Genomic DNA, 17254 nt, shown 5'->3' on the forward strand with positions numbered 1-17254 from the left:
TGATAAGGAGGATACTACTGGGAAGTTTTCTCTACTGAACCAAGTCTCAGTTTAGTTTTAGGTTTAGTGAGCAGAATAAAAACTGTAAAATTACAGGATTATTATTTTTTTTTATACAGATAGTAAAATTAGAAAAACAACAGCACCGAAGATTATAAAAAAAATAAAACATGTTTAATATAAAAACCTATAATATTTAATTATTATTATAATATCATGATTATAGCTGCAAGACCCGGACTCCCCCTCGTTTCAAGTAGACTGGTCTAGGATCACCATAAAGTCTTTTGGTATTTTAGATTTGCCCACTTGAATAGAGGGGAGTCCGGTCATGCAGCCAGCAGGATGATTGTCCCTTCTGGGGCTCCGTCCCCCCTGTCCCCTGCCCGTCCCTCCTCCTCTCCCCCCCCTCTGCCGCCTCCCTCACCCCCTCCGCGCATGCTCCGTGTGGTCTCTGCGGGCCAGTGGGAGGGCGGCCGGGGCTGAGACTCCCAGAGGAAGCCGGATCCATCACAACAACAAGCGGCAGCATCCAGAGGCCCAGCACCATGGGGGCGGCCCGGGACCCCACACCGGACTGAGCGGCCCGAGCAGCAGTCTATGCCGGAGAGTGAGCGGGCCCGGCCGCGGGCTCCCATGAGGCCGGGATCATGCAGCCTTCCCCGCAGAACTACGACTTCTTCAGTGAGGAGAACGGCCTGAAGTGGCGGGGGCTCTTCGTACCGGCCCTAAAGAAGGTGAGAGGGAGGGGAACTACAAGTACCACAACACCCTGCAGCGTAATGACTTGTATAGGACAGTGTTTCCCAACCAGGGTGCCTCCAGCTGTTGCAAAACTACAACTCCCAGCATGCCCGGACAGCCGAAGGCTGTCCGGGCATGCTGGGAGTTGTAGTTTTGCAACAGCTGGAGGCACCCTGGTTGGGAAACACTGCACTACAAAATCAGGGTCCAGTCTCATAGTCCATTCAGGAGTCTAGGAAAGCTAGGTAGTAGCCTTTGGCTGTCCAGGTATGCTGGGAGTTGTAGTTTTGCAACAGCTGGAGGCACCCTGGTTGGGAAACACTGCACTACAAAATCAGGGTCCAGTCTCGTAGTCCATTCAGGAGTCTAGGAAAGCTAGGTAGTAGCCTTTGGCTGTCCAGGTATGCTGGGAGTTGTAGTTTTGCAACAGCTGGAGGCACCCTGGTTGGGAAACACTGGTATAGGAGAACATGGAGTCTGCATATGAGGCTGTCAGGGTATGGAGAACCACAACTTCCAGCAATCCCTGCTCCATATGAGGACATACTTGGACTTGCAGTTCCCCCGCTACTACTACTACTACTACTCCCAACATTACCTGACACATTGGGTATGATTGGACTTACCAGGGGCTGGACTACTACTCCCAGCATAACTTGTCATGTATGAGCGGATAAAGCTCATTGGAGGACTATAAATCTCAGCCTAACCTGATGTACATTGGGTATGATTGGACTTGTAGTTCTCCTGTTTAGTTTTAGTTTTTATTTGACGCTCTTAGTAGAAGCTGCACTACTACTCCCAGCATGGCTTGTAGTCTTATATAAAGCACATTGGTGGACTATAACTCCCAGCCTATCCTGACACACTTTGGTTAAGATTTGATTTGTAGTTCTGTTTATTTTCCATTTAATGCTCTTTACCAGAATGTAGACTTGCTTGGACTTGTAGTTCTCCTGTAGATTTTCTCTGACCAGGAGCTGGACTACTACCCTCAGAATTACTTTCCGCCTGTTGTCATTGGGGAGTTATAAATTCTGACACATCCCGGTCGTTCTCTGGTTGGGTCTTAAGATTGCTGTTGGCGGACTACTACCACCAGCATAACATTTACTAGAATTCCTGGACTTTTAGTTTCTCCTTGGCTAGAAAGCCAGGGGTTAACTTTCTTTGGCTCAGCTGGCTGCTTTCATGGTTGGTGGGGTCTTCTTGGACTTGTAGTTCTTCTAATTAGATTTCATTTTCTGCTCTTACCAGTTGGTGGACTACTACTCCCAGTGTGTAGTTCTTCTGATTAGATTTCATTTTATGCGTTTACCAATTGGTGGACTACTACTCCCACAGTGTTGCTTATCACCTGTGGTCCATCAGAACGGATTATAAATCCCAGACTACTCTGACATACGTTGGGTATGATTGGACTTGTAGTTCTTCTGTTTAGATTTTGTTTGACGCTCTTACCAGGGGCTGGACTACTACTCTCAGCATAGCTTGTGGGCTGGTAAGCTCATTGTTGGACTAAAAATCTCAGCCTAACACTGTTTCCCTACCAGGGTGCCTCCAGCTGTTGCAGAACTACAACTCCCAGCATGCCCGGACAGCCGAAGGCTGTCCGGGCATGCTGGGAGTTGTAGTTCTGCAACAGCTGGAGGCACCCTGGTAGGGAAACACTGGCCTAACATCACACATTGGGTATGATTGGATGTGTAGTTCTTCTGTTTAGATCTCATCTGGCACCCCTGCCAGGGGTTGGACTACTACTCCCACAGTAAGGGTGCGTTCACACGCTATTTGTTCTTGCGGGTTTTCCGCTGCGTATTTGAAAGTGGGCGGGCTCTTCTCGGCTGTCCGTAGCAGATTTTCCGCGGCGGAATTTACGCTGCGGAAAAGCCGCCGCAGTCCCTACTGACTTCAATGACTTCAGCGTAAATTCCTCTGTGGAAAATCTGCTACGGACAGCCGAGAAGAGCCCGCCCCCTTTCAAATACGCAGCGAAAAACCCACAAAAACAAATAGCGTGTGAACGCATCCTAAGGGTGCGTTCACACGGCGGTCTGTCCCCGTTTTTTAATTTTCTTTTATTTCCTTTATTTTTTTGCTTCCTTTTTTGCAGGCTGTAAACGGATTCAAAACGGTTTTAAAAAAAATCCCATTCATGTCAATGGGATTTTTTTACAATCCGTATGCACCCATCTGCACTCATTTCCGTTTTTTCTTTTTTCTTTTTTTTTTTGACGGCAGAAAAAACGGCACATTCAGTATTTTTTCTTCCAAAAAATGGAAGAAAAAACGGATACAGTAAATTTAACATTATGGAAGTCTATGGAAAACGGATGAGCCTTTAATGTCATCCGCTTGCGTCCGTTTTTTTCAATCAGTTTTTTGATCCGTATGTACTTTTGAGCATGCTCAGTGCTCACAACAAAAAAAAAAATATATATTTTTGGGTTTATTAACTGAACAAAAACGGATACAAACGGATAACATCCGTCTGCATCCGTTATTGTCCGTTTTTTTATTTTGACGGGAGAAGAACGGACGGCTGGTCGAGACGGCGGCGTGAACGCAGCCTAACTTAATGTCTGTTGTCATTGGGTCCTGGTGTGACGAAGATTACTGCTTTTGGACTACTACAACCAGCATAACCTTTACTGGTTCAGAATGCTTATACAGTGGTCCCTCAAGTTACAATATTAATTGGTTCCGGGACGACCATTGTATGTTGAAACCATTGTAGGTTGAGACCAGAACTCTATGGAAACCTGGTAATTGGTTCTAAAGGCACCAAAATGTCATCCAAAAATAGGAAAAAGTGAGGATTAAAGAAAAATAAGTAGATAAAGAAAATCCTTACATATAAAAGTAAGAAAGATCTGCTGGGAGCTGTAATCACTGTCTGTGTCAGTGTTTCCCAAGCAGGGAGCCCTCAGCTGTTGCAAAACTACAACTCCCAGCATGCCCGGACAGCCAAAGGCTGTCCGGGCATGCTGGAAGTTGTAGTTTTGCAACAGCTGGGGGCACCCTGCTTGGGAAACACTGGTCTATGTAGAGGACAGGAGCTTCTTCAGGGTCCTGTACAGTACACAGTGTCCTAAAAAAGTAACATGGAGCCGCCCTCACCTGGTGTCCAAAGGAGCAGCTAACCCAGGCCCAAAGAGTAGTACAGAACATGTAATACCTCCCTGTACTGTAGGGGGCGCTACCAGACACCAGTCAGTGCATACACTTCAGTAATACAGGTAAAGTGTACAGAACATGTAATACCTCCCTGTACTGTAGGGGGCGCTACCAGACATCAGTCAGTGCATACACTTCAGTAATACAGGTAAAATGTACAGAATATGTAATACCTCCCTGTACTGTAGGGGGCACTACCAGACATCAGTGAGTGCATACACTTCAGTAATACAGGTAAAGAGTACAGAACATGTAATACCTCCCTGTACTGTAGGGGGCGCTACCAGACATCAGTCAGTGCATGCACTTCTGGAATACAGGGGATTTACCAGTAAATTGCCCATTCTGATGGGTCAGTTCTTCCGGCCATTGACACATTTCACAGATCTGGACTGTCTGTACATTGTATGTTGAGTCTGGTTTCAAGTTACAATGGTCCAGAAAAGACCATTGTATGTTGAAACTATTGTATGTTGAGGCCATTGTAAGTTGAGGGATCACTGTACTTGTGGTTTCGCCGTTGATGATTAATTATTTGCCTTAGTTGGCTGCCTTCATTGTTGGGGTCTTTTTGTACTTGTAGTTCTTCTGATCTGATTTAACGCTTACCAGGAACCAGTTTTTTTTTTTTTTTAACATGGGAGTCAATGGGAACCGTACAGAACCATATGTGCGTACGGTTCCATCCGTTTTTTTCACCATACTGTTTTTGACTTTGCACAGTTTTTTTTCTTGGAATTTCAATCAAACAAGTGAAACTTTATTCATAATGGAGTGAAAAGTTAAAAACGTATACCTTTTTTTCTTAAAAAACTGATGCAACTAGACATAATTTTTCAAACCGTATACGGGTTAAAATTTGTCCACGTTTTGATACAGTTTAGGGTGCATGCACAACACGTTTTTGTTATACAGTTCCCGTATATGGTTTCAAGTTAAAAACCGTATAGAACTGTATAGAAAACCGTATGCATTGACTTAACATTGTAAACCGTATGTCAAACGCATCATCTGGTTTAGTCCGTTTTGCATCTCATACAGTTTTGTCCAGTTTTTTTACCCGTATCCAGAGCTGTAGTCTACCACGTTTCTTGGTCCGGGTGAAAAACTGTATTAAACCATATACAGTTTTTTTTAACATGGGAGTCAATGGGAACCGTAGAGAACTGTATGTGCGTACGGTTCCATCAGGTTTTCACCATACGGTTTTTAACTTTGCACAGTTTTTTTTTCTTGGAATTTCAATCAAACAAGTGAAACTTTATTCAAAATGGAGTGAAAAGTTAAAAACGTATAGTTTTTTTTCTTAAAAAACAGATGCAACCGGACATCATTTTTCAAACAGTTTACGGTTTTCAACCGTATATGGGTTAAAATTTGTACACACTTTTTGATACAGTTTAAGAATCCGTTTTTCATCAAAAACCTGATACGGGAACTGTATTGCAAAAACGTGGTGTGAACCCAGCCTTACTGGGAGACTATAAATACCAGCATAACCTGATCTGAGAATGTTCTTTCTCTGTAGATGTGTTATGGCATTACTGCTGGTGAACTACAAGTCCCAACATAAATTGCCACCTATGGGCTAATAAAGTTCAGGGGGGATGGGCGGGGGAGGGGGACTTTATGTGTCCACATTACCTGATGCACCAATGTCTGCGATTCAAGTTGTGAAGATGTGCAAGGTGCCAGCATAACCTGAACTTTAAGGGTCTATTCACACATACAGTATTCTGCACAGATTTGATGCGCAGGATTTGAAGCTGGGCATCAGTCATTCAGTTTCCATTGAAATCTGCAGCAGAAAATCCTGCGCATCAAATCTGCGCAGAAAACTGTACGTGTGAAAAAAAACATAAAGGGGTTATCAACTGGCTCCAGTATATTAAACAGATTTGTAAATGGCTTTTATTTAAAAAAATCTTAATCCTTCCAGTACCTAGCAGCTGCTGAAGTTGAGTTGTTCTTTTCTGTCCAACTGCTCTCTGATGACACCTGTCTCGGGAGCTGTCCAGAGTAGGAGCGAATCCCCATAGCAAACCTCTTCTACTCTGTGCAGTTCCCGAGACAAGCAGAGATGTCAGCAGAGAGCACTGTTGCCAGACAGAAAAGAACAACTCAACTTCAGCTGCTGATAATTATTGGAAGGATTAAGATTTTTTTAATAGAAGTAATTTACAAATCTGTTTAACTTTCTGGAGCCAGTTGATATATAAAAAAAAAAAGTTTTTTCTTGGAATACCCCTTTAAGCCTGCTGGGACTTGTAGTGTCTACACAGCTTGGGTTGGCTTTCTTTTGATCTGCTGCTCTCATTGTTGTGGTCTTCTTGCACTTGTAGTTCTACAGTAGTGGTTAAAGAAAATGTGTGTTTAATATTTTTTTCTCTCCTTTTCAAGGTCAGTGCTTGCTGTCACTGAATGGAAGCATTTGTTGTGATCACGACAATCACTTCAGGTGCAGTGTTTGTCACAGGAGCGCTCTGATATGATGAAGACAACCCTTTAGTGAGAAAGGGAAGAGTTTCTATTCACTGACGGCAAGCATGATCCTATGAAAAACTGACAAATTATTGGGCGCGGGGGGGAGCTGGCAAATTGTGCGTATGGGGGCAATTGTATCCCACGTCATGTGACTGCTCGGATCTGTATGTGGATACATACAAAATGTCATTAATCTGGCATCTGATAGTCTAGAAATCATGCGGATCCCGTTGCGGGGGAGTAGTCAGGATTATTTAGTCAGGGCATGTTGGCATGTGGGCATCGGTAGTGATGTAGAGGGCCGTCATGAGCAGAGGGCAAGGTTGCCGGATTATTGGACATAACAGAAAACCTTTAAAGGGGTATTCCAGCTAGTTGCATTTATTACTAATCCACAGGATAGGCGATGAGCGCTGGATTCATGGGGGTCCGACAGCTTGGACCCTTACCATTCCCTTTATTGGGGACCTTCTATGGTGGATGTAGAATAAGAATCGGTCATTGGTCACCATTGCCAAACTACAGCTCCCAGCCGTTGGCTGTCCGGACATGCTGGGAGTTGTAGTTTGCAACAGCTTAAAGGAGAGATCCAGTGCTGAAAAACGTATCCTCTATCCTAAGGATAGGGCATAAGTTTCAGATTGCGGGGGGTCCGATCGCTGGGGTCCCCGCGATCTCCTGTACGGGGCCCCGGCTCGCTGGCCAGATAGCGGGTGTTGACCACGGCACAAAGCAGCAGCTGACACTCCTCCTCAATACAACTATGGCAGAGCCGGAGCGCTGCCTTCGGCAATCTCCGGCTCTGCCATAGCGATGTATTGAGGGGGAGTGTCGGCCGCCGCTTTGTGCCGTGGTCAACACCCGCTATCTGGCCAGCGAGCCGGGGCCCCGTACAGGAGATCGCGGGGGGCAGGGAGCAGTGCAAGATTTCTCTGCTGCATCTGAACATACACAAAGGGGAGATTTATCAAAACCTGTGCAGAGGCAAAGTTGCCCATAGCAACCAATCAGATCGCTGCTTTAATTTTCCAGAGGCCTTGTTAAGAATGTAAGAAGCGATCTGATTGGTTGCTATGGGCAACTTTGCCTCTGCACAGGTTTTGATAAATCTCCCCCAAATACTCCTATAAAGCACGTTATCTATCCATCTTATATCTATCTATCTATCCATCTTATATCTATCTCATATCTATCCATCTTATATCTATCTATCTCATATCTATCTATCTATCTATCTCATATCTATCTATCCATCTATATAATATCTATCTATCCATCCCATATCTATCTATCTATCTCATATCTGTCTATCTATCCATCTCATATCTATCTATCTATCTCATATCTATCTATCCATCTTATATCTATCTCATATCTATCTATCTATCCATCTTATATCTATCTCATATCTATCTATCCATCCCATATCTATCTATCTATCTCATATCTATCTATCCATCTTATATCTATCTCATATCTATCTATCTATCCATCTTATATCTATCTCATATCTATCTATCTATCTATCTATCCATCTTATATCTATCTCATACCTATCCATCCCATATCTATCTATCTCATATCTATCTATCTATCTATCCATCTTATATCTATCTCATATCTATCTATCTATCTATCTATCCATCTTATATCTATCTCATACCTATCCATCCCATATCTATCTATCTCATATCTATCTATCTATCTATCCATCTTATATCTATCTCATATCTATCTATCTATCTATCCATCCCATATCTATCTATCCATCCCATATCTATCTATCCATCCCATATCTATCTATCCATCCCATATCTATCTATCCATCCCATATCTATCTATCCATCCCATATCTATCTATCCATCCCATATCTATCTATCTATCTATCTATCTATCTATCCATCCATCTTATATCTATCTCATATCTATCTATCCATCTATATAATATCTATTTATCTATCCATCCCATATCTATCTATCCATCCCATATCTATCTATCTATCTATCTATCTATCTCCTATATATCCATCTTATATCTATCTCTCATCTATCTATCGATATCATATCTCATATCTCTCTATCTCATATCTATCTATCTCATATCTATCTATCTCATATCTATCTATCTATTTATCTATCTCATATCTATCTATCTCATATCCATCTATCTATAAATTTGAGGCAGGTGATACAATGTTGCAGCAGTGTCCATATAGATGTAGTATAAAGAATTACGATATTACTAGGATCTGTTGAGGTGACCTTGTCGGATCCTGTCAGTCCCCCCCCCCCCCCCCCCGATTCGTGTCCAGGAGGCGCGGCCGTGGCTCTTGGCAGGTAGCGGACAGCGGTCTGTTGCTGGTTATTTACGAGAAGCCGCATGCTCATTTATGGTATCGCTCCTCCGTCTTCTCCTCTCAGGGCCTGCCAGCCATTTATAGAAACCATTAAATTACTAGTTCAGGCTTCTTCTCGTCTCCGGAGTTCACTGTGTACAGATTCTCATATAGACCTTGTATCTCCGCTTTACATGGTGAACTACACTGCTCAGAAAATAAAGGGAACAAGTAACCAACACAATGTAACTCCAAGTCACTGACACTTGTGTGAGATCCCACTGTCCACTCAGGAAGAACACTGATTGACAATCAATTTCACATGGAACAGACAACAGGTGGAAATTATAGGCAATTAGCAAGACACACCTAATAAAGGAGTGGTTCTGCAGGTAGTGACCACAGACCACTTCTCAGTTCCTATGCTTCCTGGCTGATGTTTTGGTACTTTTGAATGCTGGTGGTGCTTTCACTCTAGTGGTAGCATGAGACGGAGTCTACAACCTACACAAGTGGCTCAGGTAGTGCAGCTCATCCAGGATGGCACATCAATGCGAGCTGTGGCAAGAAGGTTTCCTGTGTCTGTCAGCGTAGTGTCCAGAGCATGGAGGCGCTACCAGGAGACAGGCCAGTACATCAGGAGACGTGGGGGAGGCCATAGGAGGGCAACAACCCAGCAGCAGGACCGCTACCTCCGCCTTTGTTCAAGGAGGAGCACTGCCAGAGCCCTGCAAAATGTCCTCCAGCAGGCCACAAATGTGCATGTGTCCACTCAAACGGTCAGAAACAGACTCCATGAGGGTGGTATGAGGGCCCGACGTCTACAGGAGGGGGTTGTGCTTACAGCCCAACACCGTGCAGGACGTTTGGCATTTGCCAGAGAACACCAAGATTGGCAAATTCGCCACTGGCGCCCTATGCTCTTCACAGATGAAAGCAGGTTCACACTGAGCACATGTGACAGACGTGACAGAGTCTGGAGACGCCGTGGAGAACGTTCTGCTGCCTACAACATCCTCCAGCATGACCGATTTGGCAGTGGGTCAGTAATGGTGTGGAGTTGCATTTCTTTGGGGGGCTATACAGCCCTGCATGTGCTTTCCAGAGGTAGCCTGACTGCCATTAGGTGCTGAGATGAGATCCTCAGACCCCTTGTAAGACCATATGCTGGTGCGGTTGGCCCTGGGTTCCTCCTAATACAAGACAATGCTAGACCTCATGTGGCTGGAGTGTGCCAGCAGTTCCTGCAAGACTAAGGCATTGATGCTATGGACTGGCCCGCCCGTTCCCCAGACCTGAATCCGATTGAGCACATCTGGGACATCATGTCTCACTCCATCCACCACAGACTGTCCAGGAGTTGGCGGATGCTTTAGTCCAGGTCTGGGAGGACATCCCTCAGGAGACCATCCTCCACCTCATCAGGATCATGCCCAGGCGTTGTAGGGAGGTCATACGGGCACGTGGAGGCCACACACACTACTGAGCCTCATTGGGACTTGTATTAAGGACATTACATAAAGTTGGATCAGCCTGTAGTGCGGTTTTCCACTGTGATTTTGAGTGTGACTCCATATCCAGACCTCCATGGGTTGATACATTTCATTTCCATTGATAATTTTTGTGCAATTTTGTTGTCAGCGCATTCAACTATGTAAAGAGGAAAGTATTTCATACGATTAGTTCATTCATTCAGATCTAGGAAGTGTTATCTTAGTGTTCTCTTTAATTTTTTTGAGCAGTATATATGTCCCAGCATGCCTCTGTCTGGTGGCAGATGATGGGAAATTTTCTCATTTATGAAGTATGCTGGGGGTCCCCTTTAAGATGGCATTATAGATGATGTTTGAATTTTGCTCAGGCATATAGCATTGTTCATCCTGAGCCTCCTGATTCATAATTTGCATTAAAATAGGGTCCGTATACAATTCAGGATCCCTGCTGACATACTTTATAGCAGCATTTCCCGACCTGTGGCTTTCCATCAGTTGCAAAACTACAGCTCCTATCATGCCCTGACAGCCTTCGGCTGTCAGGGCATGATAGGGGTTGTAGTTTTGCAACAGCTGGAGACCCACAAGTTGGGGAACACTGCCCTATAGTGTCTGTAATGACCTAATACAATATGATTAATCAACCTATCTTCTAGGGGGAAGGATCCGAATTGTGGTGACTGTTCTTACCCCATAGACTTTTCGGAGTCAGGCTTCGGTTTCTTTTTGACACCTCATAGACTTGGTATTTTTTGGCGGACGGATGCCAAGATTGTGCTGCTGATTTTTTTTTATTTTCTTCCTTTGTGTCCGGTTATTCCATCACTTTCTATTCGTAGAATTTATTTGTTAATTTTTCCATATTTTGACCGAAATTAACCTTTCGGCACGTCTGCATTTTTGATTCACTCCTGGGCACCAAGAGGTCTGGCAGCGGCTTATTCCCCATTTCTGACATGTACACAAGATATCTGCTGACAGATTGTCCTCCCTGGTGATCATAAACATTAAAGAGTACCTGTCATGATCTTGTTACATTTTAAAATTCCCCCCCCCCCCCCCCAGTTCACTGCCCCCCATCATGATAAACCACCCCCTGCCTTTTATTTTTATTATTTGTTAGTTTCCAACCTTGATATTGCTCTGTATTTTCTGCCCACTCAGATTCACAGACTGTGAAGGGGCGTTCCCCAGCAGGCGTGACATCATCTGAAGCCATACAGGGGAGAACTTCCTCCCTCACTCTGCTACACACAGCCCAGAGCAGTTCAGTGTGTGAGTTAAAGGGGTACTCTGGTGCTTACACATCTTATCCCCTATCCAAAGGATAGGGGATAAGTTGCCTGATCGCGGGAGTCCCGCAGCTGGGGACGCCCGCGATCATGCACGCGACACCCCGTTTGTAATCAGTCCCCAGAGCGTGTTCGCTCTGGGTCTGATTACGGTCGACAGCAGAGCCGGCGGCGTGTGACGTCCCGCCCCCGTGTGACGTCACGCTCCGCTCCTCAATGCAAGCCTACGGGAGGGGGCGTGATAGCTATCACGCCCCCTCCCGTAGGCTTGCATTGAGGGGCGGAGCGCCCCCTCCCGTAGGCTTGCATTGAGGGGCGGAGCGCCCCCTCCCGTAGGCTTGCATTGAGGGGCGGAGCGCCCCCTCCCGTAGGCTTGCATTGAGGGGCGGAGCGTGACATCACACAGGAGCGGGGGCATGACGTCACATGCCGCCGGCTCTGCGGTCGACCGTAATCAGACCCAGAGCGAACACGCTCTGGGGACTGATTACAAACGGGGTGCTGCGTGCATGATCGCGGGCGTACCCAGCTGCGGGAGTCCTGCGATCAGGCATCTTATCCCCTATGATTGGCTAAGTCTGCACCGCCCCCCCCCCCCCCCCATCACTCCAGACTGCATTTCCTGATTTTGGACTTCTGCCAGGCCAGCAGGAGTCCAAAGTCTGTGGAAGAGATGGGGAGAAATGTGCTCTGGACAAGTAGGGAGACACCTAGTGGTAGCTTTTTTTTAAGTACAAATAATACATAGAAAACTTTAATGTTTTTTAAACAAAGTACATTAGAAAGATTTTTTTTATTTACCATAAGGAGTGCAATAGCAAAAATTAGTTTTAAAGAGAGTGCCCATTTAAAGATTATAGTGGATAAATAGCTGATTGGTCCCCCACAGGACCCCCAAGGATGGAGGTCGATTGTTCCTCGTAAATAAGTTCAGCCTCCACTCCATTTATTTGCAATTTTAGTACAGCTCTTGGTAAATCTCCTACACAGTAAATGGAACGGACAGGTAGCGTGTTCGCGCTGCTGCGCCGTTCACTCTGCATCAGTGGTTGGACCCCCACCGATCAGCTGGTTATCCCTTATCCCAGTGTTTGCCATCCAGTGATACTCCAGCTGTTGCAAAGCTAAAACTCCATGCTGGGTATTGTAGTTTTACAAGATAAGAACCATGTGGCCCATCTAGTCTGCCCAGTAATCTGAATCCTATGAATAGTCCCTGGCCCTATCTTATATGAAGGATAGCCTTATGCCTATCCCTATCTTATATGAAGGATAGCCTTATACCTATCTCTATCTTATATGAAGGATAGCCTTATACTTATCCCATGCATGTTTAAACTCCTTCACTGTATTTGCAGCGACCACTTCTGCAGGAAGGCTATTCCATGCATACACTACTCTCTCAGTAAATAATACTTCCTGATATTACTGCAGAAACCTTTGCCCCTTTGCTCCTCTAATTTAAAACTATATCCTCTTGTGGTAGTTTTTCTTCTTTTAAATATGTTCTTCTCCTTTACTGTGTTGATTCCCTTTATGTATATAAAAGTCTCTATCATATCCCCTCTGTCTCTTCTTTCTTCTATACATGTTAAGGTCCTTTAACCTTTCCTGGTAAGTTTTATCCTGCAATCCATGTACTAGTTTAGTATCTTCTCTGAACTCTCTCTAGAGTATCTATATCCTTCTGGAGATACGGCCTCCAGTACTGTGCTCAACACTCCAAGTGAGGTCTCACCAGTGTTCTGTACAGCAGCATGAGCACTTCTCCCTACTGCTTATACCTCTCCCTATACATCCATGAGCACTTCTCTCTTTCTACTGCTTATACCTCTCCCTATACATCCATGAGCACTCCTCTCTTTACTGCTTATACCTCTCCCTATACATCCATGAGCACTTCTCTCTTTCTACTGCTTATACCTCTCCCTATACATCCATGAGCACTTTTCTCTTTCTACTGCTTATACCTCTCCCTATACATCCAAGCATTCTGCTGGTGTTTCCTGCTGCTCTATTACATTGTCTTCCTACCTTTAAGTCTTCTGAAATAATTACTCCTAAATCCCTTTCCTCAGATACTGAGGTCAGGACTGTGTAACATATTCTATATTCTGCCCGAGGGTTTTTACACCCCAGATGCATTATTTTGCACTTGTCCACATTAAATTTCAGTTGCCAGAGTTCTGACCATTCTTCTAGTTTTCCTAAATCCTTTTCCATTTGGCGGATCCCTCCAGGAACATCAACCCTGTTACATATCTTTGTGTCATCAGCAAAAAGACCAATACCTTAGCATCGAGACCTTTTGTAATATCACTAATGACGATATTAAACAATATTGGGCCCAGTACAGATCCCTGAGGTCCCCACTGGTGACAAGACCTCGCTCTTAATATTCTCCATTGACTACAACCCGAAGGCCCATTGTTTGTGTTTTACAACACCCGAAGGCGCATTGTTTGGGAAACACTGTTTTAATCCTATGGACAGGTAATTGTTTTTAATCTTGGGATAACCCCTTTTAACATATGGATCTAGACTGTGTCTGTCGCCATTTGCCAAAAGTAACACAAATGCCTTAAAAAAAAAAAAAAATCTCTCTCTCTCTCATTATTCTGGCACTTGGCAAAGATAAATAATTTTGGTAATCCTAATTGACCTAAAACGGGTAAGGTTTATTCTGATTTCATGTCAGATAGTGAGAGAAACATGTATATGTGTCTTTTTATATAGCGTATGTAAACTTCTGGTTTCAACTGTGTGCATATATATGCATATATAATTTTTTTTTGTGTGTGTGTATATATATATATATATATATATATATATATATATATATATATATATATTTTTTTTTTATATATGTGTATATGCTAAGTACCAGTGACACCTTAGAGCTGTCAAATTCTTGGCTGGCCAAAAGCTATTGTTCCTCATCTCCCATATGTATGCTTAACTCAGCTGAGCGTGCATATGAATGAGCAGATTTGAGTGAAACTAGCAGACCACACGCCAGTGTTTCTCCAGTTGCTGGCCGTCCGGGGCATGGTGGGGCACACTGGTTGGGAAACACTATGGCTTCTTCCTAACTCAACTTTGATAGATTATATAGGGGAAGAGAAGGATCTGGCATGTTGGGAGTTGTAATTTTGCAACAGCTGGAGGCACTCTGCTTAGGAAACACTGAATTAGATGGTCAGTTGATTATAACCTAACTAAAATCAGATGGGTCTGGGGAGGATAAGTATTTCATGTCTATAATGAACACGTCGTGTGGACCCCAAAATGACTGAATATTTAAAGGGGTACTCCGGTGGAAAACCTTTTTTTTTTTTTAAATCAACTGGTGCCAGAAAGGTAAACCGATTTGTAAATTACTTCTATTAAAAATTCTTAGTCCTTCCAGTACTTATTAGCGGCTGTATACTACTACTCTTTTTGGATTTCTTTCCTATCACGACCACAGTGCTCTCTGCTGACATCTCTGTCCATTTTAAGAACTGTCCAGAGTAGGGAAAAAAAATCCACATAGCAAACATATGCTTTTCTGGACAGTTCCTAAAATGGACAGAGATGTCAGCAGAGAGCTCTGTGCTCGTGATGTCAGCAGAGAGCACTGTGTTCCAAAAAGAAAACCATTTCCTCTGTAGTATTCAGCAGCAAATAAGTACAGGAAGGAATAAGATTTTTTAATAGAAGTAATTTACAAATCTGTTTAACTTTCTGGCACCAGTTGATTTAAAAAATAAATAAATAAATAAAATAATATTTCCACGGGAGTACCCCTTTAAGAAACATTACAAAACCCCTTTGGGGTAAATTCATGATGCACATGAGCACAAGTTCTTGCACGTTTCAGCGTCGTGTTATCGACGCGAGATGTCACTGGTGTATTGGGGGCCGGTTCCCGGTGACTGTGATAAGGGGTTCACCCTGCCCGATATGTGCGCAGGCCACTGGTGACCTGTGGGGGCTGAAGACAAAGCCGACATTGAGCAGCGAGACTTCCCGGTCTGGTTGTTTTGCAGACACTCTCTATGACGCTTTGTGGCCAGATTCTGAGACTGATTTTATGGGAAAGGGAACATTTCACCTACATGTCATAAATTCCCTCTGATTTCCCCCCCCCCCCCCCCCCCCATATCCTGGAGAGTTTCTGTAGGACACAGGGATTTTATCTGATGCATTTCGATGGGATCTGATGTCTATGGCAGCGTTCCCCAACCTGTGGCTATTCAGCACTTGCAAAACTACATCTCCCATTATGCACTAAATCAGTCTCCCATCACTCCAGTGGTTGCCAAACTACAACTCCCAGCATGCCCGGACAGCCGTAGGCTGTCCGGGCATGCTGGGAGTTGTAGTTTTGCAACAGTTGCAGGCAGCCTGGTTGCAAAACCAAAACACCCATTGTGCACGATAGGAGTTGTAGTTTGAACAACACTGGAATTTTTTTAATTTATTTATTTTAAATCAACTGGTGTCAGAAAGTTAAACAGATTTGTAAATGACTTCAATTAAAAAATCTTAATCCTTCCAGTACTTATCGGCTGCTGTATGCTCCAGAGGAAGTTCTTTTCTTTTTTTTTTCTTTTTTTTTTTCTCCAGTCTGACCACAGTGCTCTCTGCTGACACCTCTGTCCATGTCAGGAACTGTCCAGAGCAGGAGAGGTTTGCTATGGGGATTAACTTGTACTCTGGACAGTTCCTGACATGGACTGTGGTCAGACGACAGAAAATAAATAAAAAAAGAAAAGAAAAGAACTTCCTCTGTAGTATACAGCAGCTGATAAGTACGGGAAGGATTAATATTTTTAAATATAAGTAATTTACAAATCTGTTCAACTTTCTGGCACCAGTTGATTTAATGCGGTTTTCAAATTGAAAACGTATACGGGAACTGTATTGCAAAAACGTGGTGTGTACCCATTCAGCCCTAGCAAGTTCTAAACGTCATCTTGGATACCTTCTTAAAGGGGACCTCCAGTACTAAAAGCGTGGCATTATTCACCATCTACTACCAGACAGAGGCATGCTGGGACATATAGTCCAGCATCTTATGATGGCTGGGATTTTGCTGGTAGTCTTGCGCTAAGCTCCCTTTTAAAATCTCTACTGGTGGTCTCCAACCTGCGGACCTCCAGATGTTGCAAAACGACAACTCCCAGCATGTCCGGACAGCCGTTGGCTGTCCGGGCATGCTGGGAGTTGTCGTTTTGCAACATCTGGAGGGTCCGCAGGTTGAAGACCACTGCTCTAGAGCATAGGCAACCCTCAGCGCTGCAGATGTTTTTTTTTTTTTACTACATTTCCCATGATGCTCTTACACCCAAAATGCTGCTAAAGCATCATGGGAGATGTAGTCCAAAACATCCGAAAGTTCCCTAATCCTGCTCTAGTGTGTGCGCAGGCCAGTGTTCCCCATCTTGTGGCCCTTCAGCTGTTGCAAAACTACAACTCCCATCAGGCAAAGACTGTCAGGGGCAGGATGGGAGTTGTAATTTTACAGCTTCTGGAGGACTTTGGTGTAAACAGTGGATTATGTCCGAATTTTGGATTCTCTATCCGACCGCATTTGTTGCAGTAAAATTGACGTTAGATTTGGGAGGCAGGAACCGCACCACCAACACATGGCGGCATACGGAACAATACAGGGGCGGTAGATGTTGTAGGAAACGACAAGTTTAGCTCAGAAAACGTTTGCTACAAAATTGCCGTCAACTA

At 44.1% G+C, this 17254-nt stretch overlaps 1 protein-coding gene across 1 annotated transcript in view; it reads left to right on the top strand.

Annotated features, from left to right (window-relative positions):
- Positions 1 to 412: 412 nt before the first annotated feature.
- Positions 413 to 17254, top strand: part of SOS2 (SOS Ras/Rho guanine nucleotide exchange factor 2) — a 63422-nt gene continuing 46580 nt past the window's right edge. The window contains exon 1 of the mRNA XM_056547246.1: positions 413 to 737. Coding sequence (XP_056403221.1) covers positions 651 to 737 — 87 coding nt within the window. The 5' untranslated portion in view covers positions 413 to 650. The remainder of the gene's footprint in view (positions 738 to 17254) is intronic.

The sequence above is a fragment of the Hyla sarda genome, chromosome 11, assembly GCF_029499605.1.
Source record: "Hyla sarda isolate aHylSar1 chromosome 11, aHylSar1.hap1, whole genome shotgun sequence".
In the NCBI taxonomy this organism is placed as follows: Eukaryota; Metazoa; Chordata; class Amphibia; order Anura; family Hylidae; genus Hyla; species Hyla sarda.